The 23,244-nt window shown below is 40.8% G+C and overlaps 1 protein-coding gene across 1 annotated transcript in view; it reads right to left on the bottom strand.

The window, feature by feature from the left end:
- The window catches only part of LOC133448714 (arf-GAP with GTPase, ANK repeat and PH domain-containing protein 1-like), a 30,045-nt gene that overhangs the window by 2,356 nt on the left and 4,445 nt on the right, over positions 1–23,244 (bottom strand). The window contains exons 2-18 of the mRNA XM_061727497.1: positions 10,778–10,836; positions 10,587–10,674; positions 9,542–9,627; positions 9,290–9,431; positions 9,074–9,208; positions 8,852–8,973; positions 8,579–8,737; positions 7,548–7,631; positions 7,199–7,303; positions 6,958–7,105; positions 5,689–5,817; positions 5,458–5,595; positions 5,264–5,323; positions 4,697–4,848; positions 4,006–4,096; positions 523–745; positions 67–370 (exon numbers count right to left, since the gene is read on the bottom strand). Coding sequence (XP_061583481.1) covers positions 67–370; positions 523–745; positions 4,006–4,096; positions 4,697–4,848; positions 5,264–5,323; positions 5,458–5,595; positions 5,689–5,817; positions 6,958–7,105; positions 7,199–7,303; positions 7,548–7,631; positions 8,579–8,737; positions 8,852–8,973; positions 9,074–9,208; positions 9,290–9,431; positions 9,542–9,627; positions 10,587–10,674; positions 10,778–10,836 — 2,225 coding nt within the window. The remainder of the gene's footprint in view (positions 1–66; positions 371–522; positions 746–4,005; positions 4,097–4,696; positions 4,849–5,263; positions 5,324–5,457; positions 5,596–5,688; positions 5,818–6,957; positions 7,106–7,198; positions 7,304–7,547; positions 7,632–8,578; positions 8,738–8,851; positions 8,974–9,073; positions 9,209–9,289; positions 9,432–9,541; positions 9,628–10,586; positions 10,675–10,777; positions 10,837–23,244) is intronic.

Genomic DNA, 23,244 nt, shown 5'->3' with positions numbered 1-23,244 from the left:
TTTGTTAAATCACAAGTGAATGTTTCATAGATATTCTAAATAAGACCTGGAGAAAGTGAAACACACCCAGACAAGCAGCTGCGTCATCACCACATCAGCTTGCTGACAGGCAGCGTGCAGGGCAGAGCCCGGCAGCCGCAGCGCTAGCAGCGACCTGGTGGGCGCCGACAGGCTGAGAGGGGCGTTGATGTCCTCCTTCGTGCAGTGGGCCAAGAGGAGCAGCAGCTTGGGCAGATTGCGCTCCATCACTGCCAACAGAAGACGACCAGATAGAGTGATGTCTGGGCCCTCGCTGGGCGTGGGCGGAGGCAACGGCGCCACAAACAGTTTCTGCTCATACTTGGCTCTGATCCACGATTCACGCTCCTCTCTAGACAAGAAAAACAACAAACACCCATATAATCAGGGAAATGCAGCTGCAACTTCATCTCTTTTTATTGTTCACAAATCTTTTTAACTATTAACACACATGTACTAAGTGTATAGCTTAAACGATGGTATTGGGCTTCCTAAGGAAATTACCGCGTTGCATCAGGTGTTGGTTTTCGGTGGCCTACTGTGCAAGCCTCCCATAGACTGTTGACCAGGTGGTTGCCGATGGCACTGAGAACCAGGGTGAGCTCTCGAGGCAGATCATCAAGAGCCAGAGAGCGAACCCGAGACAGGTGGGTCCCCAGGTTTCTGTGAATCCCAGAACACTCGATGCAGATGAGAGCGCCCAGGTTCAGACTGGCCCACGTTGGATCTGGGACGACGAGGATAAACACAGAAAGTTAAACTCTCCGTCTGAATCTGCTGCATTCCATTAAACCAGTTTGGTCATGTCATGTCTCATAAGATATACAAAATCATTGGAGATTTTAATTACAGTATTCTTTAATATTCTCAGACTCACTTAGTTTGTCCTTAAGATTTTCCTATCAGATATTTTCCTTAGTAAAGTAAATACAGTACTTTATTCCAGAGACTGGATTAAGGCTTGAGTTTAAGTAATTATGCAATTATTCTGATCTGAACAAGGCAGAATGCTTCAGCCACTGGCCTTAATACTAGATCACAATTACAATGTAGAACTAAAGGATACGTTTTCACAAAAAAACGTTGAAAGATTGCAAAAACTCAGGAAACACAGATTGTTTCTAAGGTTCGTGGTGCAGTCACATGCCTGCCTTTCCATTTAACTTGTCCAGATTGGTTCCATCACTGCAAGCTTATACAATTTGGATGAATAACAACGAGCAACAGTTATTGTGACAGTTGCTAATCAGAGCTATTTTTATGTTAATCTGTTAGTCCATTTCTGATGCCTAGAAATCTAGACGTACCACTTGCAAATATACATCTTTCTATATGGGGTCTTACAGTGGGGCAAAAAAGTATTTAGTCAGCTACCAATTGTGCAAGTTCTCCCACTTAAAAAGATACAGAGACAAAATGAAAAAAAAAATCCAGTATAGTGAAAATAAGTATTTGGTCAATAACAAAAGTTCATCTCAATACTTTGAGAGAGGTCAAACGTTTTCTGTAAGTCTTCACAAGGTTTTCACACACTGTTGCTGGTATTTTGGCCCGTTCCTCCGTGCAGATCTCCTCTAGAGCAGTGATGTTTTGGGGCTGTCGCTGGGCAACACAGACTTTCAACTCCCTCCAAAGATTTTCTATGGGGTTGAGATCTGGAGACTGGCTAGGCCACTCCAGGACCTTGAAATGTTTCTTATGAAGCCACTCCTTTGTTGCCCAGGCGATGTGTTTGGTATCATTGTCATGATGAAAGACCCAGCCACGTTTCATCTTCAATGCCCTGCTGATGGAAGGAGGTTTTCACTCAAAATTTCACGATACATGGCCGCATTCATTCTTTCCCAGACACAGATCAGCCGTCTTGGTCCCTTTGCAGAAAAACATCCCCAAAGCATGATGTTTCCACCCCCGTGCTTCACAGTAGGTTTGGTGTTCTTTGGATGCAACTCAGCTTTCTTTCTCCTCCAAACAGGAAAAGTTGTGTCTACACCAAAAAGTTATATTTTGGTTTCATCTGACCATATAACATTCTCCCAATCCTCTTCTGCATCATCCAAATGCTCTCTAGCAAACTTCAGACGGGCCTGGACACGTACTGGCTTAATCAGGGAGACACATCTGTCCCTGCAGGATCTGAGTCCCTGGCGCCGTAGTGTGTTACTGATGGTTCCTTTGTTACTTTGGTCCCAGCTCTCTGCAGGTCATTCACTAGGTCCCCCGTGTGGTTCTGGGATCTTTACTCACCGTTCTTGTGATTATTTTTACCACACGGGGTGAGATCTTGCGTGGAGCCCCAGATGGAGGGAGATTATCAGTGGTCTTGTATGTCTTCCCTTTTCTAATAATTGCTCCCACAGTTGATTTCTTCACACCAAGCTGCTTACCTATTGCAGATTCAGTCTTCCCAGCCTGGTGCAGGTCTACAATTTTTCTCACGTCCTTTGACAGCTCTTTGGTCTTGGCCATAGTGGAATTTGGAGTGTGACTGTTTAAGGTTATGGACAAGTGTCTTTTATACTGATAAATAGTTAAAACAGGTGCCATTAATACAGGTAATGAGTGGAGGACAGAGGAGCCTCTTAAAGAAGAAGTTACAGGTCTGTGAAAGCCAGCTATCTTGCTTGTTTGTAGGTGACCAAATACTTATTTTACCCAGGAATTTACCAATGAATTCAGTAAAAATCCTACAATGTGATTTCCTGGATTGTTTCCCCCCCATTCTGTCTCTCATAGTTTAAGTGTACCTATGATGAAAATTACAGGCTTCTCTCATCTTCTTAAGTGGGAGAACTCGCACAATTGGTGGCTGACCAAATTCTTTTTTGACCCACTGTATCTACATCAGGCTACTATTCCTCAATAAGATTAAGAAAAAAAAATCAGCCCTGCGAGTTTTAAGAAATTAAGTGTTGAGGTGGAGTATGGGGGGAAAAAAAGACAAAGGACAAAGTGCTAAATGTCACACTGTATAAATGTGTGAAAAAGGGTGCTGGCCTTGGCATTCATTTGAAATGTGTTTAAATTCTGTGTATATTTCACGAGTACCAGCCTTTGATGAGCCTAATATGATTAAAGCTCCCTTCAGACAAACAGAGCAGACAAGGTCAAACCCATTTGCCACAGAGCATGGACACATTTGCTCCAGCATAAGTATGCTCAGAGCTCTGCAAATTATCATCTCTTCGCTGTAGCGCAGCTTGCAGAAAGAAAAATGAAAAAAAAATCTAAAAATGAATGGTGAACTTAAAGGGGATCTATTATGAATCTTGCTTTAACACATATAAAGTGGTCTCCCCTCAGCCTTCCAACTCACAGAAGGAGGAAAGCAACCAAATTTCTGCAGTGTCTGTACAGCTGCCCGGATGAGCCGTCCAGTGTGATGTGGATCTACGAGCCGTTCAGATTCTGCTATTTACATAGGTTGGCCTCCGATGCGTGAAACCACGCCCACAGCTAACTCCACCGGCCGGAGCTTACGCCATTTTTTCGTATCGGTGTATCCGTTATTCAGGCAGCCAATCAGCACAGTGCCTCATTATCATAGCCCCGCCCACTCAGAATCCCTCATAGAGAATGAGGTTAGAGAATGGGATGATAAAGACATGGTTTAGAGGCTGAATTTATAATTTATTTAGCAAAAAAAATCAAAAGCTTGTTTTTAAGACATTCAAGGCCTGTTTAAAATAGGTATTAGATGCCATAATAGGTCCCCTTTAAGGGTTCATTTAATGGCAGGACAGCATATGCACACTTGGATGTAGCATTTCGTACTAAAACTGGAAGGAGATGAGAAGCATTAGGACCATTAAAGCCATTGTATGTAGCAAATACCACCCCGGACCACACGGAGGCATATTTGTCCTACAAGAGGTCCACTTTGTTGCGTGTTTACGCCAGTGGCCACATGAGCTTTCCTGTGATATTGATTCACAGAGGGGCTTTAGGCACAAAAAGAGGTGAAGCTATGAGATTTTTGTCACTCACTCGGGGCATCGCAGTCAACACAGAAGTTGTTGCCTTTTGCATTGCGGATGGCCTGCAGTGCCACGGCTTCACTTTGGCTGTTCTTGCGATCCTGAGAGAAACACAGAGCAAATGATTATAATGAATGAACCAGAAAATAGTCTTGTATTACTTCTTATGTCTAGTTGTCACATCTTGCATAACAGCAGTAGGTGGCTACTATCTGGCCTCTGGTTTTTATTGTGTTCAACTTTATGTCCCGTTTTATTTTGAAAAAGTTTTATATTATCCCTTTGAGTTTTGCTTTCCAAAATGTTTGCTTAGAACCTGATATCAGCACTCATCAGTAATTTACAGTCATTTTCATTTAAGCCTTGGTGTTTTAGTTTGAGCTTGATTTTGGATTTCAGTTTTGTGAATTTTGTTCTCCTGGAGCTACAGTACCTGTCCTGCAGCACCTTTGGTGCTCTCCATTAAGTTTGCCCCTGCATTTTGGTATTTTCTTCTCTTTTCCCCCACACCACTTGATGCAGTCATAAAAACCCCCACAGATTCTTTTTAGGGGTCACCACAGTGAATTATACTGGAAAATTAAGAAAAATCTTTACAAAAATAAAAGGCATGTTCTGTTTTGACTCTTATGACAGCTATGAATCCTTGACTGTACATTAGATCGGAATGAATGACTTGAACGCCTTTTCCTGATTCTTGCCTTGTTTTTGCTGCTCTCACACAGCTGCAGGCTGGCCAGAATCTGGCTCTCGATGGCTTGGACCCAGGAGTCCCTCTCCTCCACGCTCTGGGCTTCAAAGTGCCACGTCTGGCCAGTACTCGACACGACGAGGAAGTCAAAGTTGTCCTCATCTGACAGAGACGGACATCAGCACAACTCAGCAGGTATTATTCTGGCCTCATAAACTGCTATAGCAGATGCACAAACTTGAGCAGTAGTTTAACTTCTGCACTTAGAATGAGAATATGTTTTTAAACAATTCTCATCATAAAAATAATTCACATGTATCCACAGTTTGACATAAGAAATGCTTTAATGAACTGTTCAGTCATGACCAAACCACTGAATATGCATGTCTGCAATAAAAGCAATTGAACAGAGCTTAAAACAAACAAATTAATTAATTAAATAATTAATTCAGCTCCATAACAAGAAGAGGTTTGGATGTATAGTGGCAAAAACACTAAGAGACAATTTTGCCTGCATCGGCTAAGAGATGGTAAGATGTGATGTTAAAATAGAGGTTGTGTTACTGTTGGACGTTACCTGTCTTGCTTACGTTCCGTAAGCTACCAAAACTTTTGAGTTTCCACATTTTGCGCTTTGCTGCATGAAAGATAGAAAATGGAGACAAAAAGGCAACGAGAAAGGGAGGCATTGATAAATGCTGTATTCACATTGAACGTATTTACATTTTTTTTGCATTGTAAACACATTTGAAGTTTTAACATTTTCTGTACCGTCTGCTTGGCCCATGGTTGAATCTCCTTTCTGATTCATGCTCTTCTTTCTGCGATGCTTCTTCCTGTCCGTCAGCGGGGAGGCAGAGCCGACATCTTTGGTAGAAGAAGAGCTGGAGACTCCCTCAACTGCAGAGTCTAACAACAAGAGCAGATAAAACATGACGAAATCATGCCAAACCAGTGCAAAGTATTGTTTTAATATGAGCTAGAGTCCTTCAGGCTACTCACCGACACCTTGAGCGTGGTTAGATAGTGTGGAAGGACACCGCTGCACACCTATGTTACTCCTCAGAAACAGTGGGCCTCCCAGCCCCTCCATCTCCTCCACGTGCAGGAGGCTGCTGGTGTTCACTGGGACTTCAGAGATGACAGGAGCCAAACAAGTGAAAGCAGAACAAAAATACATATATTAGTAATGCATCTAAAACACAAGGATCTCAGGACAGAACTCCCATGAAGAATAAGATCACCTCCCACCAACGCACATGAAAGTGGTTTGTCAGTTGATCAATAACACCCTGCCCCAAAATACAGATGAGCCAATGGCCTGTTGAGTAATACCAATTGGAGGTAGTGCAAGAGGAGCCAATTTTATTACATTTCCTGAATCCAAACAATACAGAGATAATGTCAGATAATTAGCTGGCTCACATTACAATTAGATAATGTTAACCGCGACTACAGTTGTGATTATCATTAAATGAGGCTGCTTCTTCCACTGTAATCTGCAAACGCAGCCCCAGCTGAACCTTATCACCAACATATCCCATAATTAATACACATTTAAGTCCCATTCGAATGCTCCTTGATCCCTCCCTTTTGTGTCAAAAAAATGTGTCTAAAACGTCTTTGGAAAAGGTTTTTCATGCAGGGAGTTGCCGTTGTAAAACAGCAATAGATTGTTTGAGTTAGCAACAGTAACCATGGGGGGGCGGGACTTACTGATAGGTCAGTTGTTTGCAGGTACTGCAGTATGTGATTCCCAGGTAAAAAAACAAAACGAAATGAAAAAACAGAAAAAAAAACAAGAAACAAACAAACATATGGAGCATTTTGTATATGTACATTTTGTGGTATCTTATACGTACAAAAAGTTTTATTGAAAGATTTTTATCTGAATTAATGACATCATTATGAGGTCATAGATAGTGGAACATAAAATGTATAAATAGATGCCTTAAGGCTTCAACACTCTCTAGCAAAACATGTGAAATCCCTTATTCATGTTTAATAAAGACATGTCTATCAGTTGCAGGAAGGTTGACCAGAGAACGAGATTTAAGTCACGTAAGTAACCTCCAGTTTCATGTATGCACATACTAGCGTTGGTGATTGATTATGAGAAGATGATGTCTGTATAGTGAGAAAATACTCTTTTTTTTTAAATCATCTGCTATTTAAATAAATCAAATGGTTTAGGACCTGTATGTGTATTTATGGAGTCATAAATAAATAAAATTCCCTGCAGCCCGTGTTGCTGTATAAAGAGGTCTTTACCCTCAGGTCCCAGCACATCTTTAACCCTCCCGTTGAGCCCGGCAGGGGGGCCGCAGGCAGGCACAGCACGAGGCGGTCGCTTTCCCGGCACCTTCACCGTCACTCGCAGCAGATCCATCTCTTTCCCTGGGGCATTCAGCATGTACTCCTGCCAAGTCAAACATCAGCGACTGCCATCAAACATCAGTCACGCCTTCAGCAGCATAATGCTTCGCAGCACTGCTCCAACACAGAGACTCACATTGACACTGGAGTGATAGGACAGTATACCATCGTTGGACAGTGTGACATACTTCTTCTTCCACTCTTTGTTGAGCGAGCTCCCACTGCGCTTCAGCAAGATGCCCTGACGGACACAAACGAAACTGAATAGTGAGAATCAACTGCTAATATTTTGTGAAGTCATTTCACACATTTCAGTAGCATAATGATTGCAGGCGGCCCAAAAGGCCCCACAGCTATTCATCAGGCCCGTATGCGAGATTACAACCTTTTGTCATTCCATGAGATGAATCTGGCTTCACCCATCATGAACTGACTGCTAGTGCAATGACATCTTTTTTTCCATTAAACAAAACTCTTAGTCCTACCTGTTTGATGGGAATGGAGCGTCCACTGCCATAATCACCCTTGCAATCGGCACTCCTTCTGTTTGAATCACTGCCCCTCCGGCCCTGAAGGATAGAAAGGGACAAATTCAAGTTCAGTTAACGATTTATAGTTCATCAAGTGTGGAGTGTAAAGTTTCTGCTGACTCTAAAGTTTTGGCACTGCATCAAATTATTATTTATGCAAAGAGGATTACCTATGGTTACACACCCACAGATACTATCAAGTGTTTCTGTAGTTTTCGTCATCTTTATGGTGTCTTAACTTCCTTCAGTTCATTTTTACAGTTTTTTCTTCACTTGCAGCGTTATCATTTCAGTTTGCTCCTTATCACTTCAATAGCAGACACAGCAGGCAGCTGCTTTTCAGCCAAAAAAGAAGAGATCTGATAAATCCACTAATATGCTACAAGCCCAGCATGAGACAGCTTTCAGGCAAAATTATCAACACACTTTGAAGCTTGCGCCGCATTTAGAAGCAAATATTTAGCACTGCAGTTGGTACAGAAGAAAAGTGAAAAGGTGTGGTGAACATCAGAATTATATTCTTTAGGTGGACACAAAGACGAAGCGAAACACATGCTAATCTGAATGCTTAGCAGAATTTGTGTCCCCTAAGAGATGAAAAATAAATAATCGCAGGTAGTAATCTTCAAACTTCAGATAAATGCACTCAGCTTTATCAACAAAAGGCTAATGAAAAAAGTTATGATGTTAATTTTAAACAGAATTTGTAAAAGTAAAAAGCTTACAGTAGTTAAAAGAGCCAAACCTCAATGTTTAAAGTAATAAAAAGACTGTTTCCTAAAAATGCCACTTAAATGAGGTTACTACTGTGCAAACTGCACAGTACTAGCATAAAAGTATAAAGCATACAGTATAATACCACTAACTTAACATTATACTACATAATACCTTTTTTCATGTACAAATACGGTTTGTGTTACAACAAACAAATAAAAGCGATATTCTGCAACAGCATACACTTTCATGATGTGGTGCATTGCATTTACCGCAAATCTGGGTGTGCGCCTTCGGACACTGCGGGCTGACCCGGGACCAGCGCTGTCCGGTTTCTCCCCTTTTGATGTTCTGCCAATGTCTTTATGGCTGATCACGGGAGTGGAGGGAAGTGACGAGGAGTAATCGCTGCTCTGTCCACCATTACTGGCCTACAGAGATGCAGGAGTCGGAGCACAGAGGACACGGTGAGATGACCAAGCAGAGGTGTGGTACATCGGCACACTGAATGTCCGTGGGAAACAGAGACATTGTTTGAGCTTTACCTGTCCTGGAAAGATGCCCGACACTGGGGTGGAGCCCCCGGAGTGAGTGGGAGAGTTGGGAAGTGATCTACAGGAAGCCAGTAAAGCAGCTTGCTTCTTGGCCACCATGATTTTCTGGGCAGCTAAGAAACAAAGAAAAAAAAACAACAACTTAATATCAGCCTGAGAGACAAAGACACACACAACTCCCAGACTTGTGCATCCTCTCCAGCACTTTCCCACCATCGTTGAAGACTCTGTTCACATTGAGGCCGTATGTCGCACAGGTTTCATAGTAAGTGCACCGTCGCACATCTGAGCAGAGCTGTCTGGCCTTGGTGTCATCTATAACCCTGGGGTTGGTGCTACTGATCTTATCTACAAAAAGCAGAAATTGCATAACTAAGAGACATGTTCACATCTGGAAAGCAAAGCCCAAACTGACTGTCAGAGTCTTACCCTGAGTGCCAACAACAACGAAAGGTATCTCGGTGACGGGCCGGTGCATAGCAAGCTGGTGGTACATTTTATAGACTTCCTGGTAGCTGGCCTCATTTTCCAAACTGAAGACCAAGATGACAGCATCCACCCAACTTGCAAACTAATTTAAAGTTTAAAGGAAAAATATAATTGAAAATACACAAGAAAAGGCCAAGACTAAAGATAATCTGTTGTTCTTGTTACACAAGTTTCGGTCAGTTTCCATCTTACCTGAACCCCTGGAAGTTCTGTCTCTTCTCTGATTATCAGCAAGTGGCTCTGGCCATCCACCAGAACATCCTTAATATACTGGCGTCCTAGTAAAGAGAGGCAAACACGACAATTGTCTTTGCACACATTATGATTTGTTACAACAAAATACCTACAGGCAAAACTAGTAAGTATTTGGATTAGGGATGGGCGGTATGGACTAAAAAATGTATCACGATAATTTCTGACATTTATCCCGATAACGATAAAAATGACGATACCATTTCAACTCCACCTTTGTAACTATAAATCTATCACCACATTCAGTCTTTGGAGCCTCCAAAACACTGCTCTAAAAGAATACTAAATGCTACTAAACTACTCTTTCTTTCTGGCTAATTTCTTTCTTTCTGGCTAATTTCTTTCTTTCTTTCTTTCTTTCTTTCTTTCTTTCTTTCTTTCTTTCTTTCTTTCTTTCTTTCTTTCTTTCTTTCTTTCTTTCTTTCTTTCTTTCTTTCTTTCTTTCTTTCTTTCTTTCTTTCTTTCTTTCTTTCTTTCTGGCTCATTTCTATTTCTTTCTTTCTTTCTTTCTTTCTTTCTTTCTTTCTTTCTTTCTTTCTTTCTTTCTTTCTTTCTTTCTAGCTCATTTCTATTTCTTTCTTTCTTTCTGGCTCATTTCTATTTCTTTCTTTCTTTCTTTCTTTCTTTCTTTCTTTCTTTCTTTCTTTCTTTCTTTCTTTCTTTCTTTCTTTCTTTCTTTCTTTCTTTCTTTCTTTCTTTCTTTCTTTCTTTCTTTCTTTCTTTCTTTCTTTCTTTCTTTCTTTCTTTCTTTCTGGCTCATTTCTTCCTTCCTTCCGTCATCAAAGGGAATTTATCGTTTTTACCACGAGATGACAAATTCTTACCGTGGAGAATTTTTTTGACGGTATATCGTGAACGGTAAAATATCGCCCATTCCTAATTTGGATTAAAGTAAATTACAAAAATCCAGAGTCTGAATGTCTGCACTAAGACGCTCACAGAAAAACACACAACCGAGTTGTAGATGAGGAGATGTTAAACCAACCCTCTGCATTTTCCAGTGGCAGGTAACTTCCTGTTAAGTGTCTGTGGACAAGAGCAGATTTCCCACTGCAGAGACCTCCCAAAACACCCTAAGGTACAAACAAACATAAACACACAAAAAACAAAAAGATATTAACTCAGTCAAATCTGACTCAGAGGTTTGTTGAAGCAAATGGATGTTGTTGTGCTTACCAGGTGAAGTTCCAGCACAGTTTGGCTCATGGGCCACTCCTGACTGCTGGTGCAAACAGCTAAAGGCAAACATTGGCAGCAATTAAAAGAAAAATACTGAGGCATTGTATAAAACATGAGAAAGCTGAAAATGAAACATAGTGCTGCATGAATAAATTATAATAATTTATTTTCACTCTGACTGTTAATCTTTGTGCTTGGCTAATCAAACCCCACACTGATTTACAATAATCAGAAATAAAATTATAACAATCTGCCTCATATTGACAACTCAGTCCTGGGATGTCAAACTCAAGCATGTTTGGTGCTGTGGGCAGGGGAGGGCTCTTTGTGGATTTAGGTCATTTCTTACAGAAGCTCAATAATCCCATCAGAGAAATATCTGCAAAGCTTGGAAGTCAGCTGAACATCTCCACCAGTAGAAATGTTTTTAGCATATTTGATGAACTTTCATAGTTGTTGTCAGTCTAGAGGTGCAGAAAAATCTAACAAGCATGGATAGGGTTAAAAATGATTACATCGAAGGTTAGACACCTAGTACATGAAGTAAAAGAGGCTAGATTAAGATGGTCTGGACATGGAGCGAGGAGGGAGAGTCAAGGTGGAACTGTCGGGGAGGAGACAAAGTTAATGGCCAAGAGGTCATTCCCGTGGTTGGTGTGACAGAGGAAAATGCAGAAGACAAAGGAAAGAGATGATTCACTGTGAAGACCTCCAACGTATACTTAAGATCTGCAATAGTGATCCCAACATTCATTAAAAGCAAACAAATTCTGTTTTTAATAATTCCCAAACTGTCAAAATTGTTACAATTAGTCTAAATTAGATCCAGGCTAGTGGCTAACATGATCTAGTTTGGTTTGGTTTGGACAGAGGAATAAACGTGGTGTCGAGCTGAGACATGTAAGGAACCTCTAATGGAAGTAGAGATAAACAATACCCAAGTACCTGGTGAACTGTTGCCAAGTAGAAAAAAATACTTTCTCTTCCAAAGTTTATAAAGAAGTATTGTTGATTTTTATCCTGTCTGAGAACTCAGCACAATGAGGAGCCAGAACTGCCAGATCTCCCTCTGGGGTTCGGAGAGGCTGCGACACCCTGCACCCACAGCTGCCAAAAAAGTCAGTCTAGTGCAGCAATGCCACACTTCTTTCTTTGACATATTGGTCACATTTCTTGGTTATGCTCCAAAAATCTAGTCTATATTGACAGGGATCTATAACACCAAAGGCTGAGAAAAGAATGTATCCAGCTACTTGCATATAATTAATTTTGCTCAGTGCGGTTCGGTTCATCTAGTTAATTTTATAAAAGAAAGCTGTCAACAGAGACACCGCTGAGCATGCCACTTGGTTCTCTGCAGCATCAAAAAGATCAAAGCCTGACTTTTGAAACGAGATCATTTATATCAGACTTTCAAACTATCTAAATATAAATTTGAACATAATAGTTAAAACACACTGAAGTCAAAAACTGAACTTGAATTGCCTTTTTTTTTTCCCCCATTATTGTCATTTACCTCTCCTCTGTTATTGCAGCATTTACACAATCTTGTATCTCAGTTTGTAGAATTCATTTTTAAAGAAAAAGCTGAGTTATTGATGAGAATCTTGAGGGCTGGCTCTAGGACCAAACATCTTGTTCCAGATGAGGATTATAAATTTGCTCTGGTTTTTATGTAGGTGAGTCAACACAGATATCTGCCTCAGAAGGGCCCCAATAATCATCTGCCAGGTCTTTAAATAACATCCAATTATACTAACAACCACTTATGAACAAGGATATCTACCATCCCCAAAGAGAAAACGTTGTCATTTATTTAGGAAAGTGTGTAGTGTTTGTACACCTTCCAGTAAAAATATGTGTAGTGCACTAATGTGCAGTCTTTTGTAGTCATTTAAGTTTCATCTTTGCTCCTATAATCACAACCCAGGAAATAACTGAAAACTCAAAAAGATGTGTGTTTTTCCTGGCTTTACAGCTGAGTGTTAATGTTAAACATGCCACGATGTTACATGCCATTAAAATAAATGGGGAAGATAATAGCCATCTGTATCTACTTCCTCCGTTAACTGGCATCATAACGACCCAGTTTTATTATGTAGTTTTAACTATCAGTGCAGCAAGCCGTTGTTCACTCAGATCTGATGCTAACATACGAAAATAAGATTTTTCTGGATTCAAATATAGGTGACAGGTCATACACTTAACTTATTTTTAAAACACCTTTGTGATTTTGCTAGTGTGCTTCAGATTCGACCTACATTTTTGGTAGAGTTGTGGAAGTATGCCCTTTCACTTCAAAGGTTTTACATACAGTATCAGAAAATAATAAAAATACTGTTAATATAAATGGTTTAAAGTTAGGTAAATACACCATGAGATGAACAAATAACACATTAACCTACTGCGTTGTGCTATTATTTATTCAACAAAAATATAAAAAAATGTGAAGTTGCCTTGTATGAAGAGGAACTACAGGAACTAAAAGGGAAAGAAGCAGCGAAGTGCTGCTGATCCAATGCACTTGATTGATTGATCATCATTTGCAAGAAGCTAGATAATAAAAAGAAAAACGTTTGAGCAGATTGATGGACTGGAGCATTCAGGTATGCATAAACACAACGCAGAAGCGACTGTTAATGTTCATTAAACGGGGAAGGCTGTGAGGACAGAGGTAGACAATTTAGTGCAACCCAAGCTAATCGTGTGTGTGCACGTGCACGTATGTGTGTGTGTGTATATATATATATATATATATATATATATATATATATATATATATATATAAATAAATATGCGGTCAGGGTCAGGGGAAGCAGGAGGGGACGTGCCTCACCTGTCATCAGGGAAACAAAAAATGTTAAATGAAAAAATTAATTAAATGGTTATATTTATCCAGTGAAGTGGATTATAAAGTATAAACTTCACCAGATTTTTCTTTTTTTTATTGAAAATCGCAGAATTTTCACATTTACTGTTCAAATCAGGCGAGGAGCCCATATTTCTATTCTGAGTTGGGCAACATTTTGGATGGGCCTTTAATTAATAACAGACTAGTGACATAGAGCTGAAAATCCCAACTCAATTGTCTCTGTAGTGTCTGATAGCGTTAACGCTGAGACACGAGCTGTTGCTATGAGCTTTGACAGCGCAGGGCCGCTCTCTCTCCTGCTGAAAGTGAATGTAGCTCACCCAGGCATGTGCGCTGCATATTGCCGTCTCTCTGTATGTCGATGTTAAAATGTTCAGACAGTTTTGCCATATGACCTAGATTTCCATAGTTTAGGTGATGCATATCATCTACAGTTTTTGTAAGGTGTTTCTTCTTCTGAGCATTCATAAAACGGCGGCAGAGGCCTGCTGCTCTCCTGGTTCCCGTTAGGGGACAGTCGTGAGCCCAGTTTTTCTTCTTGCAACTCCTCGGCTGTAGAATAAGTGACAGCAAGCTACAATCTACAGTTAATAAGTCAAGTGCAGCCATCCGGTTATTTTTTCCACTTGTCTGACCCTACTTCAAAACTGGAGGACTTTATTTATAAGTAAAGGTAAGACCATAATAATTTTTGATTAAATGTGCTTTTTTTGTGTGCTACAGTTTATATGTGTAAAGAAAGTTGAAATGAGACTTATATGTATATATATATATATATATATATATATATATATATATATATATATATATATATATATATATATATATATACATATAAATGCAAATTTCTAATCAGCCAATCAGATGGCAGCAACTCAATGCATTTAGGCATCTAGACATGGTAAAGACGATCTGCTGCAGTTCAAATTGAACATCAGAATGGGGGAGAAAGGTGATTTAAGTGGCTTTGAACGTGGCATGGTTGTTGGTGCCAGACGGGCTGGTCTGAGTATTTCAGAAACTGCTGATCTGCTGGGATTTTCACACACAATCATCTCTCAGGGTTTAGAGAGAATGGCCAGAAAAAGGGAAAATATCCAGTTCTGTGGGGGCAGATGCCTTGTTGATGCCAGATGTCAGAGGAGAATGGCCAGACTGGTTAGAGCAGTAACTCAAATAACCACTTGTTACAACCGAGGTCTGCAGAAAAGCATCTCTGAACGCACAACATGTCGAACCTTGAGGCGGATTGGCTACAGCAGCAGAAGACCACACCGGGTGCCACTCCTGTCAGCTGAGAAATGGAAACTGAGGCCACAATTCATACAGGCTCACCAAAACTGGACAACAGAAGATTGGAAAAACGTTGCCTGGTCTGTTGATTATCGATTTCTGCTGCGACATTTGGATGGTAGGGTCAGAGTTTGGCATCAACAACATGAAAGCATGGATCCATCATCCATCTTGTATCAACAGTCCAGGCTGGTGTTGGTGGTGTAATGGTGTGGGGGATATTTTCCTGGCACACTTTGGCCCACAGTGTACTCATCTTCCGGTTTCCTGAACATGAGAATGAGTTCACTACTCAAATGGCCTCCACCATCACCAGATCTCAGTCTAATAGAGCCGTGATTCCCAACCCCCGGTCCCCGGACCGGTACCGGTCCGTAGAGCCGTTACTACCGGGCCGTGGAATGGCTTGTGTTCCGATCATAATTAGGGCTGCAACGACGTTGTCGACAAAAAGCGATAATCAAAATCGTCGGCAATTGTCACCAGACGGTTTTTTCCCAATGGAGTGAGGCATCTCACTTCACTTCACCTCATACAATCTCTGCCCAGAGCCGCGTGTCAGCGCAGCTTTTTTTTTTTTTTTTCTTCTTCTTTTTTGCGTCTCTCCGCACCAGACGACTGCGCTCACTGATCAATACTGCAGATCAGGGGCGCCACTAGGCCCTTTTTAGGGGGGCTTGAGCCCCCCCAAAAGAAGTCTCAGCCCCCCCAAAAAAATAGAGACAATTTTTTTTTTTTTTTTTTTTTTTTTTTTTTCCCCTCTGGTGGTCATTACTAGCAGTTTCTGATTCCACTCAATGCGCTGTGTGTGAGTTCCCCCCTCTATGTTCTTAGGGTGTGCTGACAAACATTTAGGGGGGTTCATCCCACCAAGGGGGCCCTGACTCAGCCCACCCGAAAAGTTTCTAGAACCGCTACTGCCAGGCGCTCCCTCCTCCATCTATGTGCCTAATCCCTTCACTTCACACAGGTCACACACACACACACACACACACAACGAAGTAGCCTTTTACAGTCAACAATCATTCTCCCCAGTCCCCACTCATGATGAGACTGTGAGGTGAGCATTGAGCAGTCAGAGTCGTTAGTTACTCAATTAGCGCATATTGATGTGCAAATTAGCGCATACCGTTGTAGTAGCTAAACAAAATAACTTGTCATGTGCCTGCCAGACAGGTGACGATTGGCAAGGCTACCATGACACACCAAGCCAGCCAGCCATCATGCTAGCTCGCAGTAAAGCGGGTCTAAATGGATGCAATGTCTTTTGAGAAACAATATGGGCATAAGTGAAGAACATATTTTCAAACGGGTCTCTTGTCTTCTGAATGAAATTAAGCCCTTCAGAATCGCAAGTGGCTGCTTTTCAACTAGTTGACTGCAAACTCCTGCTTTAGCTTACAGTATATTATTATCTTGTCGGAATATTATTCCAGCCAATAAGTTAGGAAGTTCCATTTGATTTGATTTAATTTTACTTTTGCCTACAAAGCAAAATATTACTTTACTTGAGTCTCCCCTGAAGTGATTTTGGTATTATTTATGCAAGCAAAATTCTACCATAACCTGTATGCAGAATATATATAGGGAAACAATTATTTTTTCATCGCTGTAAAACCACAGAACAGTAAAGAAGATATTGATGTGTATAGGTCTTCATAGATCTAGTCTCTTCATTTTGACCTCAAAGTGCACCAGATTGATCCATTTTTACTTAAAATCTACAAATTTTTCTTCCGGGGGGGCATGCCCCCGGACCCCCCTAGGGGTTCTGTGGTCCATGAACTTTGGTAGGCTGAGCCCCCCCAAAGCTCTGATGCTAAAATCGCCCCTGCTGCAGATGCTGATCAATGATGAGCAGGGGTCCGTTTCACAAAGCAGGTTTAGTGAAAACTCTGAGTCTGTTAACCCTGAAATGAGGGAAACTCTGAGTTTTCCGTTTCACAAAGGGAGGTAACTCAAACCAGAGAAAGAGAGGTAACTCTAGCCTGTTTCACAAAGAGAGGTAACTTAAGCTCTCGGTCAGTTACTGTAGTAACACACTCTCTGAACCTAACCTGGACCAGGTTTATATCAATGAACCTCGAGTTTCTCTGCGTCTCCGCCTCTTTCAGAGCCGCACGCACATTTGATTTCCTCATTCATTCAGTCAGCAGGCGAGTTTTGGCGAAGTTCTGCCGTCTGTCATTAAAAACAGAGTCAGTATTTTAGAAGTCCATTGTCACGAACATGGCATGTCCTTTTGATGAAGACACAACTGATGAAGGTGCAGAATTTATGTGCAGAGAATTAAATATTCGTCGGGATATGGTTATCAGACCACGTAATACATGTACATTACAGTGTGGGATTAATCCAAGTTTATCATTGTAAAAACTGCCAGAATCAGAATTAGAAAACTGCCTGTTATTCTCATGACATGCATTGGTAGTTCAGTAGAATTCTCGCCTGCCACGCAGGAGGTTAAAACTGCTGACTTCCTGGTTGGTCAAATGGACCATTGTCTTTAGACACATCTGTGCAAAGCCTTACAGAGTTTCTTGTTTGTCCAAGCTGACTTAAAGGTTAGCTAGGTTTAGTTGGACCATCTGATAACACGAGACCCCCATGAAGATTTGGCCTGGTGACTTCTGGTTTGTAAATAACCCAGTGTCTTTAAAAACCATCTGTTCAAACCACCAACAGAGGTACTGTTTTAGTTGACCCCTTGAACCCTTGTTTTTAAGGATGTCTGTTTGTTTCTTCATACTAAGAAGTCATTTGTGTGACCATCTGTTTTTGTCAATTGTCCATCCACTGTCTACCATTGGTTGTCTTAACATAGCCAACGCCTGTCAGGTTTTCAATAAATACCTCTTGCTAAGAAGGACCCAGCAAGCATTCCGTCGAGAGCCACAGAGAGAGAGCCGTGTTGCTCGACAGGGCTCCGACTTTGCTTCACTTCTGCGCAGAAGGCCTTAAAAATCATTTCTGACAGTTTCCGGTGTCTTTTTCTAAGTTATTAATATTGTGATGACTTTTTAACCTAACATTTTGGTGCCGAAGGACCCGGAGTCTCTCGAGCTGCGACGATTGGGGTGGCGTAAGATTCAACGGGCGATCTAAATCTGTCGACAGCCGTTTCCGACTTCAGGGACGGGGCCAGGTTGATCTTGCGCTGTTCCAGAGTCCAGACGACGAGATTTCCCAGCCAGGGAAGGGCACTAGGAGACTAGGTGAGAGACCTCTTTTGAGTGAAATTTCTGTGTATACTAACAAGAGGTTAGCGAAAATGGTGTTTGGGGCGGGTCGGGGACCCGATTTTTATAGAAGGCACAGGGGCCTCTAAAAATACTGCCTAAAGAGCAGTGCGTAAGACCAACATCTAACTCGGTCGGGGACCGGCTTTAGAAGTCAGAGGACTTTAAAAGTACAGGATAACGAGGAGAGGTTTCTTGGAAATGATTTTTAATGGTTGTGTTTTATATTTGTCTAAGGTTTGTCTAATGTTTGTCTAATGTTTGTCTGATGTTTATGACAGTCTGTTGTCTGTTCAATGTGGGGTTTCCAAAATTGAGAGGAAAAATTTAAATTGTTCACTAAAGATCAGGCTAAAACCAAACTGTTGAAAAAGGAAATTTGTGTTCTGAGAGAAACTTAAGAAAGAAAATAACTGGTTAACAATAGCAGAGGCGTGGTTAAGCTGAAATTTATGCTTAAAGAATCTCAAAAGATGCTTAATTGATGGGGAGACGTCCTCAAATTTAAAATGGAGACAGAATCTTGCGAAATAATAATACACGAAACTTAAAAAGAAGTAAATGGACTAATTTAAGACTAGAAGAAAAAACAAGAAAGTAGCAACCTGTGAGGAGAGGATGGATTTTTGGGAGAAGTGGGGGCTGCTGCAGGCTGCAGCAGGGTGTGACTTGTGTCTGTGTGACAAGCTGCAGCAGCCCAAAGCTGTGTGTCTGTGTGTGACTCTGTGTGTGTGTATGTGAGAGACAATGTTAGTGTGTGTGTGTATTCATGACACGTTGTAAACAGCTGAAAGTTTCTGTCATTTTAAGAGAAAGAGAAATATGATTCTATTGACCTCATAGTTGTGCGTTAAAGTGAAAAATTGAATAAAGACAGAAAGGTGAGATACGTAAAAGTCCTCATTCAGATCGTGATCTGCTTGAGCAGATTTTATGGTGCTTGGAGATGCAGCCTGTCCCTCCAATAAGAGAGAGGAGGGGCTGTTTGGGTCTGCCTGTAGCACAAAATATTAGTTAGGGGTTGAATAGAAGAAACATGTTAGAATATATTTGGATATTCTAAGATAATATGTTAAGAGGTAAAAAGTTTAAATTCGTATGAGCTTCTCTGTTGAAGGTTTTGTTAAAATAATACAAACGGCTGAAGCTGTTTGTCTGTGTGTGTGTGAAAGTATGCTCCGCTTTACGAGCGGCTGTAAGGCTCTGTGTCTGAGGGAGAACTCTTTGTGTTTGTTGGGAAGAAGGGGGGTGTTCAGCTCTCCTCTTGGAAAAAACATAGAAAAATTGAATAATATAGTTTGTTCTATCATTCTAAGCCCTGAATGAAGGCATAGAATCATAGAAGTTTTAAATTGGGTTAATTCACCATTTAATTTGCAGATTACTTTTGTAACACTGTATTTGACTTGGATTGTATGGAAATGGGATTCCTGCAATTTGCGAGCATGAGATAAAATGATTGGGTTGTTTGTTACATGAATGTGAAACAAATCAATCATTCGTCCTTACTCTGTTTGTGAGCACCGCTATATTTTTAGAATACAGTGGAAGGGTGTGTTCATGAGCCTACTCTCATTTGTATGTCAGTGACATTTTACACAGAAAGGGGTGTATGCAGGAGAAACGAACCCGTTGTACAATCTTTTTAGAAAATAAGAACTCTGAGTGCATACTAGCTATTCACACTGAAAATGTGTACATTTGTGATCAGTGTTGCTATCATTTAGTTTGGGAGTTAATTTGAAATGCACCAATTGAGTTTGGTTAGTTTAGTTTGAGGAGAAGTAATTTACACATTTGCACTGATACACAAACCCACATGCAGATGATCAGAAGTGAGTGTTTAATGTTAGTGGGTTTTTGTCTATGTGTAGTTTACACATGGGAATTTATCCCACAATTTTCTTAAGACTTCTATGAGTTTTCATAGAAGAGCGTGCATTTGCGTTGCAGCATGCAAACAGAAGATTAGGAATCTCCTGAAGACTTTTATAAGTACTATATGATTTATCTGGAGACAATTTTATGACAATTTTCTGGCATTTCTTTTTGATTTGGGGAAAATATAGGCCAACAACAGTTGAGAAGGCATTATTTGATAGAATGCCTCCTTTCAGTCCGACGTTTTGTGACTGTGAATTATTGTTTATACATACAATATATATATATATAAGTTCACTGAAGACTACTGTTTACGTTGCAGGAGAGTTGCTGCACTGACAGTTTTTGTGTGGTGTTACTTTAATAAGACCATAACCCACTTGGGTTGAAATAAGAACGTTAATCAATGAGAAATTCTGTAGTCTAATCTACGGTAGAAGACAGAATTTAAAAGGTTTTGCCCCTTCTAATCTGGTGATGGGAGGGGGGATTTGAAGGACATGGAGACCTCTTGTCCCTAGAGCGTCAGACCTGCAGACTTGCCAGGGTGCAAAGGTCAAGAAGTGGGAGGGCCACTTATCTGGGGAGCCTGACTCTGGCAGCCTGACTCTTCCAGGGAAAAGTCAACAAGGAGGGGGTCTAATGACAACAAAACCCCCACCCCTGTTGGCATGCAAAATAATGCTGTGAAGCAAACTGGTGCTTCCAAGGAAGTTGTTCCCCCTGGTGGCTAAGTTGAGCCATAGGGAGTTTCTATGGCTCAACAGGAGGGAGTGGGAGTATGTAAGGGTACATATGATACATCATGAGGATTAAATACTAAATACCCTTTAAAAATTTTTTAGTAGGAGTTTTTCGACATGTTGCAGATACAACATGAAAGGACCTATCCATTTGAAGTTGTTCATATGGATTTCGTTCTTGGAGTGAACTAATAGCCTGTTAAGTTAAGGCTCAGGAAAGCCATGGCCTGAATGACGGCCATTAGTCGAACTGTACATGAGAATCGTCTTCTTGTACGCTGCTGTTTTCTTCCTCTTCCCTCTCCTAAAGCAGGAACTGCTGAAACTGGGTAACCGGATCCTGAGTCGAGTGGTGAAATGTCATCACTCCGTCAAGACGGGCCCTTTTTGCTGTCCAGATCAGGACACCGACAGCACCGGCAGCAGTAAAGGCTGCTGAACGATCTACTGCGTTCACCAGTTGCAGTGAAAGCTAGCAGAGAAATTCCAGGCTTGAGTAGGCGGGAAGTCGGACGGTATTCAAACCTTTGTCCGCTGAAGAATTCATCTGATGCCTATCTCACCAGCACGGCCTGAAGAAGAAGACTAGCCAAACTGACTTGCGACAACAAACTAGGAGAGGAGTCCGAGGAATGGAAGAGACTTTTTCATTACTGAGTCATGCTGACATAATGACTGAGATTACGATTCCGATTCCGACTATTACTGTCTTTGTACTGTTCTGTGTTTTCATTACCTGTATGTTTACGATGACACTGGAGTGTTTTATTTTGTTTACTGTTGAAGTTTCAAAATGATAAAAAAGGAAGGAAATGTGGGATTAATCCAAGTTTATCATTGTAAAAACTGCCAGAATCAGAATTAGAAAACTGCCTGTTATTCTCATGACATGCATTGGTAGTTCAGTAGAATTCTCGCCTGCCACGCAGGAGGTTAAAACTGCTGACTTCCTGGTTGGTCAAATGGACCATTGTCTTTAGACACATCTGTGCAAAGCCTTACAGAGTTTCTTGTTTGTCCAAGCTGACTTAAAGGTTAGCTAGGTTTAGTTGGACCATCTGATAACACGAGACCCCCATGAAGATTTGGCCTGGTGACTTCTGGTTTGTAAATAACCCAGTGTCTTTAAAAACCATCTGTTCAAACCACCAACAGAGGTACTGTTTTAGTTGACCCCTTGAACCCTTGTTTTTAAGGATGTCTGTTTGTTTCTTCATACTAAGAAGTCATTTGTGTGACCATCTGTTTTTGTCAATTGTCCATCCACTGTCTACCATTGGTTGTCTTAACATAGCCAACGCCTGTCAGGTTTTCAATAAATACCTCTTGCTAAGAAGGACCCAGCAAGCATTCCGTCGAGAGCCACAGAGAGAGAGCCGTGTTGCTCGACAGGGCTCCGACTTTGCTTCACTTCTGCGCAGAAGGCCTTAAAAATCATTTCTGACAGTTTCCGGTGTCTTTTTCTAAGTTATTAATATTTGATGACTTTTTAACCTAACATACAGTACATAGTCTCATTACAGGCAAAGCAATATGTGTTAATCCTTTATTTGTTATAATTTTGATGATTGAATTGTTTAATGATTTCATAATATATTCAAATTTTTTGCGATTTTTTATTTGGGGTTTCATAAACTGTGAGCCATAATCACCAAAATTATAACAAAGGCTTGAAATATCTCACTTTGCATGTAGTGGGAAATAATATTTGTTTCACCTTAAGTTGAATTTACTACGAATTAAGTTTTGCAATATATTCAAATTTTCCGACCTCCACCTGTATATTATTACATGAATAAATAAGAGCATAATACAGGGGTCTCCAACTCCGGTCCTGGAAAGACCTATCCAGCATGTTTTAGGTGTCTCCCTGCATGAATGACAGCAGCAAAGTTGAATAAAATATCTATTTTTCATTGAAGTACCCATCTTTCTCGTGTTTATTATCATTTGCCACATAATTAAAGCAACCTCATACTAAATTTAAGAAAACAATTTTTGCATTTTTTTGTCATATAATTTCATCCAAAACTTGTATAAATCGAAATGTGTTTCTTTGAGTGGCAGCCCTGTCATGGCTTGGCGGACAATAAGTTCTGGTACCCGACCGGACTAAACAGCGCCATGCACAGGTGCTGTATGCAGGTTAGGTTCAGTCAGCTGCAGAGATGAGCGGACCTCAGCAAACCTCCATGAGCCGTTTCTTTACTAGTTGTTCGAGTAAAAGAAATAGTGATGAACAAGTGGAAAATCCTACCAAAAAGAAAAGCAAAAGCTTTAATCGCAAGTACGACATTATGTATATAAAATACGGATTTGTTGCAACGGGCGATTTGGAGGCGCCAAACACACTTTGTATTTTATGTGGAGAAACGCTCGCCAACGAAGCAAAAGAAGCCATCCAAGCTTCAAAGACACTTAAATACAAAACATCCT

This window comes from Cololabis saira, chromosome 8 (genome assembly GCF_033807715.1).
Source record: "Cololabis saira isolate AMF1-May2022 chromosome 8, fColSai1.1, whole genome shotgun sequence".
NCBI lineage: Eukaryota > Metazoa > Chordata > Actinopteri > Beloniformes > Belonidae > Cololabis > Cololabis saira.
This window is presented reverse-complemented; position numbering and strand designations above follow the sequence as displayed.